This window comes from Kryptolebias marmoratus, linkage group LG11 (genome assembly GCF_001649575.2).
Source record: "Kryptolebias marmoratus isolate JLee-2015 linkage group LG11, ASM164957v2, whole genome shotgun sequence".
NCBI classification, from domain to species: Eukaryota; Metazoa; Chordata; class Actinopteri; order Cyprinodontiformes; family Rivulidae; genus Kryptolebias; species Kryptolebias marmoratus.
Genome location: NC_051440.1, coordinates 26,127,699 through 26,136,115, shown reverse-complemented (window position 1 = coordinate 26,136,115; position 8,417 = coordinate 26,127,699). Strand labels below are relative to the sequence as shown.

Sequence of the window (8,417 nt, the reverse complement as noted above, 5' to 3'; positions counted from 1 at the left end):
CCTCCGACCCTCTGAACCTCCGACCCTCTGAAGCGGTCATCAGGGTCTGTCAGGCTGCAGTCACTGTGGATTTGGTGAAAAACTAGATGTTTCGGAGTCTTTCTGCTGATTGGTTCTTGTCTTTAAGGCCAGGGATGCTCGGTGCGCTGCCACTGATTGCTCTTCAGCTCTCAGGACTCTGACGTGTTTTTGGTGGAAACCCTTCACCCACATGAGAACTGAAGTGAGGAGAATCCTCTCTATTAGTTAGAAAAACTGGTAAATATTTGTTGCTTCCAGCTCCCCTGGGTTTTGGAACTGAAATAAAAATATCAGAAATGGATCGATGTCTTTAACCGCGTCCTTTGTTTGACTCGGTCGTCCCCAAAACTTCAGCCTCCCTCTTCAGTCCCTCCTCTTCCTCAAACCGCCGCCCTGATAACGGCACAAAGGCCATGTTTACCCTCGCATTCCCGCTCCGATAAACAGCGATAATCGATGGCGGCCATAAACGCCGTGGCACCACGTGACCCCGTTACCAACGGCGCTTTGGAGAGGCCGGCTGGATCAACCCAAACACACACATCCAGTTTCACCTCACGTCCACCAACACACACACTGCCTAAACAGTGCCATTATTTTCAGCTATAAATCACATTGAATGGCACATTGATTTTATCCTGCAGGGGCTGCAGCGAGGGGGGGGGGGAGCTGCAGACACAGTTATTGCGTTTAATATTATCAATATTATCTCCCATATCATCTGAGACAGGGAGGCAGGTATCAGGAGGAGTCGACAGACACTTTTCTGCCAAACTCCCCCTCTCCTCCCCCCCTGAGCGAGACAGTTTCCATCAGTCTGATAAGATGAACTTCCTCCGTCACACCTGCAGGGCAAAGTCACCCCACATCCACCCCCTCCAGCTCCTCCAGCTCCTCCGAGTCCACCCGTTCTGGGTTTTAATCTTTCTATTCACAACTAAATCCCTGCCCTGGATCAGGAGATATTTTGCTAACAGACAAAAACACAAAGATGGTTGAAGTCACAGGAATAAACCAAACTTTACTTGTTCCAACATCAATAAAACGCTTTCTGTAAAAACCCAGCGTGGCTGCTGAAGGCTGAAAGCAGCAAAAAGCTAACGAGATTTAGCAGAATGTTGCTGTTTAACTAAAATTAGCTTTAGCAGAATTAGCATTAGCAGAAGTTTTAAAGAAATCTATGGGGAAATGTTTGTAAATAAAGCTAAATATTCAGAAATGCATAAAAGTAACAAAAACCTAAAGTCACAACGCGACTCCTGAGAGAGCTGAATGTCTGGACATATGAACAGATAAAAGTCTAAAACCAGCTAATAGGAGAAGGACAAAACTGCAGCATGAATCGGACTCAGCGTTCAGACAATCAGAATCACTGTTTTCCCTCCTCTGGAACAAGGCCGCTCGTTTCCACACGAGACTAAATATCTGCCGTGTTTTGTCTGCAGAAGAATCCATCGAGAACAGAGGCTGCGTGAAAAAAACACAAGCAGGTGGAGATTCGCAACAACAGCTAAAACCAGAGAAATAACATGTGAGAAAATCCAGGGGCAGAGCTGAGGGACGGCTACAAACAAGCAGAACAGCAGCTAAATGCTCACAAAGCTAAGCTGGAGCTTCAAGCTAAAAGCAGCTAAACCTCAGTGAAAAGCTAAAATTAGCTAAATGGGTACTAAAGCTGAAGTTAGAACAAATTAGCCAAACTGTAGCTAAAAGAGCTGGCACGGTGCTGCAGTGGTTAGAGCAGCGGTAAGAGCAGCATGAGGGCCGCAGGTTCTCCTCCCGGCCTTTCTGTGTGGAGGTTACATGTTCTCCCCTGAGAACCGCCTGGGGTTCCTCCGGTTCCCCCCCAGAAAACAAAACATACAAGTCAGGTTAACTGTCCCAAATGGCTGTCTCGTTTGTCTCTGTGTCCCCGTGATGGACCAGAGACCTGTCCAGGTGTCTCTGTGATGGACCTGAGACCTGTCCAGGTGTCTCTGTGATGGACCTGAGACCTGTCCAGGTGTCTCTGTGATGGACTGGAGACCTGTTCAGGTGTTTGACAGACCCTGGAAGGAGAGGCAGGTACAGAAGGTGGATGGGCGGAGCTAAAAGCTGCAGAGTCGGCAGGTTTTCTGTCTGTGGCCGACTCACTGATCCTGCTGCTGCGAAAGCTGGGCGATCATGTAAATGTGTCTGTCTGTCAGCAAAATATCTCCTGGATTTGAGGGAAAGTGAGTTAATCCTGTGAACTGTCTCAGACTGTTTATCTGGATGAAAGCAGAGATTACCGCCGCTGCCGTTTGTTCTTTTATGCATCACACACACTTTCTATCATCAGATCAGATTCTGATGAAATACAGAAAAAACAAAAACAGGTTACAAGAATCCGCCTGATTGGTTCAAAGAGCGTGCGACAATCGGAGGTCAGGAGGAGGTGACACGGGGACTTATCAGCCCAGAAGAGGATTTTATCAGGTTTCCTGTGATGCAGAAAAATGATTGTTTGAAAGAGAGAAAAAGCTGCAGCTGATTCTGAGAACAGCTGGCAGATGCTGCAGCTTCGGTGCTGTTACTGAGAGAATGTGTTTTTCTTTCCAAACTTATCAGGCTGGTTATCACCTGTGTGTGTGTGTGTGTGTCGTCCAGATGGCAGATAAGAGGCCCTGCCTTTATTAGCCAGCGCTGGCCAGATAAAGACCAGGTATCGATCCCGGGTTGAAAGAGCAGCTTCGTCAAACATGGCTGATTTACAGAGCGCTGATAATGCTGGGCAACCGAGGAACCCTGAGGAGGAGGAAGAGGAGTAAATCAACAGCGTGATGATGAAGGAGCCGTGTGTGTGAGGTGGCCTTAAACACATTCACAAATAGAGAAAAATGAAGTCAGTTTGCTATCGACAGACTCGCTCACATGTTCAGCACGCCTGACTTTTTTCATCTTCTTCTTATACAATCTGCACATATAACCCCCCCTCTCTCTCACACACACACACACACACACACCACAAGCTATCTCTAATCTCGTCTCGATTAGCACCTGACAGAATTTCCATGGGTTTATCAAAACCAAGCCAACCAGCAGACTCTTATCACCCTCAGCCCCCAAAATTTCACAAGAGCAGGAATTTTTCTGATAAACACACACACACACAGACACACACACACACACACACACAGCTGGTGAAATCTTGAATAAGTCAAAAGAATATGAGTGAAAACTCTGCTATCACAAAGCAGGAGAAGGTTGGGGGTGCAGGCCACAGAAATGCTTTTTCTCGTTGTGTTTTATGTGTTTTTAGACACATTGGAGATAAAAGAACAACACATGCAGAAAGCTGCGACCTCAGAAAGATGCTGCAGCCATTTATTTTCCCTTTCGGGTGACGTTAACCGTCTCCTGACTGATAACCGGGACACGACAGTTGATTGAACAAAGTCTCGATGTGCAGATAAAGCTGGTAATAACCACTAATAACTGACAGTACGGCAGACATCTGCAGCTCTTCCTGCACAGAAACAAAAATCAAAGAGGTTTTTATAAATTCACTCAGATGTTTATTCTTAGTAGGACTTTCAGACAGGCTGAGTTCTTTATTAAAACTAGTATCTCTCTGAGTTAGTTTAGTTGAGTTAGTCTCGCAGTTTAGTTTCCTTTCATGTGAGAGGTCTAAAAATCCCGCTGACGATAAATAATAACTATTAAAAACTACAAGCTTCCTTCCTGACCAGCAGATTAAATCCCAAACGTGTCGCACGGCTCGCTCAGAGTTTAGTCCGAGCGCAGCAGATCAGTGAGGTCAGTCCCTGAGGGGTCATGACTTCCATGTCCCCTGCAGGCCAGAACTGGACCAGAACCAAACACACGCCGCCTGGTTTCTTCTCTTTAGCTCCTCATGATGCTTCAAATGAAAGTTTTATTCTTCTGGAGCCCTGGAACATGTTCAGCCTCGTCGTCAGTCACTAATATTCCTGCCTGAAACGCTCCCTTCAAGCCCCGCCTCCTGGGGGGCTTCGATCTGCTCTGATTGGTCAGAAAACGACGAGCTCAGTTTGAATTTAACAAGTCAGAGAACAGAAATGTGTTTCATGACATCATTCTGTAACAGAACTGAAGTCTGGAACCAATCAGGATGTTTCGCTGCTGGTCGACCAATAAAAACGTTTTCCACAACAAAAGGTCAAAGTTAGATAGATAGACAGATACATCTTTAGGACATCAGATGTGTCGTCCGTCCTCGTCTTACCTTCGTTGAACAGCGGCGTGTACGGTGGCGGGCTGGAGCTGTCGCCTTCTGCCGAATCCTCCGGGTCAGAGGCTCCGCCCTCCTCTCCTGATAGGCTCAGGGTGTCGGCTGTGTTTTCCTCAGCGCCGTCGAGATCCCCGAGAGAACCTGAGGTGGAAAAAGGTCAAAAGGAATCATTTCAGTCTGATGTCCCGTTATTTCTCCAGTCAGTGAACGCATCATCCGAGCAGCTCGTCTTGCTCAAAAACTAAAATCAGCTCTGATTTATTAAAGACAAAAACCTGAACGTGAACAGAAAACATCCTGATAATACTGGAAACCTTCAGTCTGACTGTCCAACACTGTCGGATCTGAGCCGAAATACAGTCATATCATTTATTTTAAATGGTTTGATTCAAAAAGGAGTGAAGAATTGGACACGCTGAACGCTCTAATCCAGAAGATTAATAGCACGAAGCCAAGAGGGACCTTAAAGCCAAATTACAGTATACCTAAAAGTGCAGCTAAAAGAGTGATTAGAGCCGGGCTGATTGCTATCGATTCCTCTCCGGTAATCCCTGCTGACCGCGGTAATTATACCCAACTGTTCCTCCATTTCAAGATTACATCCATGTGGATTAAATGTGACTTTTTAAAAAACTCCCTCATTAATGATTCTCCTTCTATAGACGCCATCATCAACCAGCGGCCCGCGGGCCGGATTGAGGCCTTTTCAGGAGGTGTGCTGACGTGTTTCTTCTCTTATTTCAACATATAAACAGATTAGTGCATTTATTCAGCTTTCTCATGCTTTAACTAACTAACTGAAGGCGGTTTGTGTCTCGGTTCTTCCTTTAATGGTGATGAGGTGAAGACAAAACGGTTTTCTGCTTGTTAATAATAGATTTATATCATTTATTTATTTATACATTTATCATTTGTTTTAATCCTCTGATTTAACATTTGAGACACTTTTAAAATGTGGTTTTTTTCTCCTGTTCCTGCGCAGCAACTGGGACAAAACAAAACCTTTTTATTTAAAGGAAACATTTAGTGAGAACGTAAAACTGACAGAACCCGGAGCAACAAACCGACTCGCTGCTTCTGGGACTAAAAAATGACTCGTATTTAACCAGGGAGTCTCCAAACAGTCTCCAAACAGTCTCCAAACGGTCTTAGCTTCCTGAAACGAGTCTCAGTCGGAGACGTCGTCTTTTAGCTTCTATTAATGCACAATCAGGCCACCATTTTGTTTGTCAACCTAAGGGTCACGGGGTCAATCAGGACACAAACGAGTCAAACTTTGCGTCTGTATTTGTTGTTATTGGGCTGTAACGAGCCTCGATGGTCGGCGTTTCTTTCAGCAGATTAAGACGCGCCGCAGACTGCTGAGGGAAACAATGATGATGAAGATGAGGAGGAGGAGGAGGAGGAGGAGGCTGAATCAGAGAGAAACGAACACCGACACAGATCCAGGATTTCTTTCCTCTCAATCCAGAACAGGTTGTAAATTAATTTGCGTAGAACGAACGGGGGGATTGTTTCGGTGCTAAAGCCGTGACTGGGGGGCGTATATATTTACAATACTGGAACAAAAGGAGTCTATAATCTATACAAAGCACACAACAATACTCGTGAATAAAGAAGCTTGTAGAAAAAGGAAGAGGCAATTTTTCTAATTCTGTTAATTTCACTTCCAAAGCAATTAAAAGCAGGCAGAGATAATGCTGGGAAACAATCGCCGGCTGACAAAGTCTCTCTGTCTTTGTAAATGAAACATCTTTAGGCTAATTTCAACTTCCACGCCTGCATGCTTCACTCTAATTTCAGATAAAATTAACACAGCTAGATTTGGACCTTCGTTTAAAAAAAAGACAAGAGCAGAAAAAACTTGATCCTGTACACAATATTTTTAGAATTAGCCGTCCAAGCTTTGCTAGATCTAATTTTCTGTATCTATACGGACATTTTCATACAATTAATTTTCCTTTAATCAGAATTGTACAAAGAGACTTCTCTGTGTGAAATTCCAATTATATTTCCTGTTTTAAATGTAACTTTGGCTTCTGATTTCTCCCCTTATTACAGCTCGGCTTTAATGAATCAATCGCAGCATCGCTGCTTTCAGACATCAAATGGAGCAGAAAAGTTTCAGCTTCTTTAATCCCAGCAGAAATATTCTTCTTCTCTCCTCCTCCTCCTATCGGATGGTTGGCAGAAAGGACGGCGGGACGCCTGAACGATAAGTGCGCCACATTCCCCTCCGTTTGCCCGCTTTACACTGAAAGCCTTTAATTGTTCCGCCATGATATCCAGGAAAATTGGACTTTATTATTTCTCTTGGAGAGATGGAGAAATAAGAAGGAGCCGAGCGTCTCTGCATCTCTGCAGGAGGAACTCATCCGGCAGCGACGCTGTCGAGCTTCTGACGAGACGGGAAGCTGGTCTGCTGCCGAGAAAACTTTCACTTCTGCTGGACTGAGAGGTTCCATGAGTCTGAATGTGAAGGAGCAGCAGGTGGGGCTTCTTTGATTCTGACAACTTTAAGAATCAGTTTTATCCTAGGATTAAAGAGAGCTGAGCTACGAGGAGAATCAAATTTAATTCAGCATTAAATATGTAAAAATACCACATGAATACAGTTTATTGACTCTGCAAAGAGAAGAAACTCTGAAGCGTCCTTCAGCAGATTAAATCAGAAACGTGAGGCAACAGAATAATGTGCACGGCCAAGAGTACAGTTTTACAAGCCGTGCACAGGAAAATAAACCCTGGTCACTGAAAACAGGCCTCTGGCTCGCTGGCTGCCACCCGAGACGACGAAGAGAAATCTGAAAACTTTTTCAAACAAGCTGTTCCCTGAAAGAATCCGCTCTTCTTTGGAGCCTTTCAGACACCAAGCGAACCCCGGTCCTGAAGTTAAGGACAAATAAGTTGTGAAGCATCCAGAGGCTTGGAGATGAGACGCAGACAGATCTACAGGAACCATCGGTCTCCGAGACGCAGCGGCAGACAGAACAAAGTGCTGCAGCTGATGAAGGCGAGGAAGATACGGCTTTATTAACTCTGCGTCCACATCAAACCTGCAGCTCGCTGATTAAACACAGAGACAACGCACATCAAACCTGCACGCTCCACAGGCTGATTAAACAGGCCGCTCTCACGCTAATAAAGCCGCCGCCGCGCAGAAAACACATCAGACCTGAAAGCAAAAGGAGGCGCGCTCGTATCGCACGCATCGCACACTTGTGAAGGCAAACATGAAAAGAGGAGATCCAGGGAAAGAAAAGGAGGCGAGGATGGAAGGAGAGGACGAGGAGCTCTCGAGAGCGAAACCGAGGTACCTGACATGGAGTCGGGCTGTGGAGAGGAGCCACTTATTGATCAGAGTCAGGAGGGAATCCTCTCCTCCTCCTCCTCCTCATCGTTAAACATTTCCCTCCACGCTGAACGGGATCTTATCACAGACAGCAGCGCTCACAGCTTTACATCAGGACTCATAAAAACAGCCAAATAAGATCTGCTGCTGCTGCTGCTGCTCTGAGCAGCCGGGTCTGCTTGACAAACTACCCATCATGCAACGGGGCGCTGCAGCTTCAGTCCTGCCTGCTGGCGGCCTGAGCTCAGTCCGGTCCGGAGGAGTCCATCACTCTGAGGAGTCCACCGGTCTGAGGAGTCCATCGGTTTGAGGAGAACGCTCAGACTCTCACAGTACTTAGAGCAGTGGTATCCAGTCCTGGTCCTGGAGGGCCACTATCCTGCCTGAATGAGGGAGTGATTAACAGGCATCTGGAAAACTTAAAGACCTGTTGAAGAGCAGGGAAACATCTAAAACATGCAGGATAGTAGCCCTCCGGGACCAGGACTGGACACCCCTGACTTAGAGTATTCACAAAACAAAAACAGATCTCAGATCTGTCAACAACATTCATCTCTGACATCTTCAGCTTTTCGGTTATCTAATGCTACGTTTAGCTTTTAGCTAACTTTTTACTGCCTGTGGTTTTTAACTAGTTTAACAAGAACCTTCTGGATCCTTCAGGTCCTCAGGAATCAATCAATCAATCAATCCTCAGGAACAGGCCTGAACCAGGAGAGATCCAGCATCCATCATCATTCATTCATCCATCCATCCATCATCCATCCATCCGTCCATCATCCATCCATCCATCCATCCATCATCCATCCATCC

The 8,417-nt window shown here is 45.7% G+C and overlaps 1 protein-coding gene across 1 annotated transcript in view; it reads right to left on the bottom strand.

Moving 5' to 3' along the window:
* zfpm1 (zinc finger protein, FOG family member 1) overlaps positions 1-8,417 on the bottom strand; it is an 85,124-nt gene that overhangs the window by 42,766 nt on the left and 33,941 nt on the right. The window contains exon 2 of the mRNA XM_037978412.1: positions 4,247-4,393. Within this exon, the coding sequence (XP_037834340.1) occupies positions 4,247-4,393 (147 nt within the window). The remainder of the gene's footprint in view (positions 1-4,246; positions 4,394-8,417) is intronic.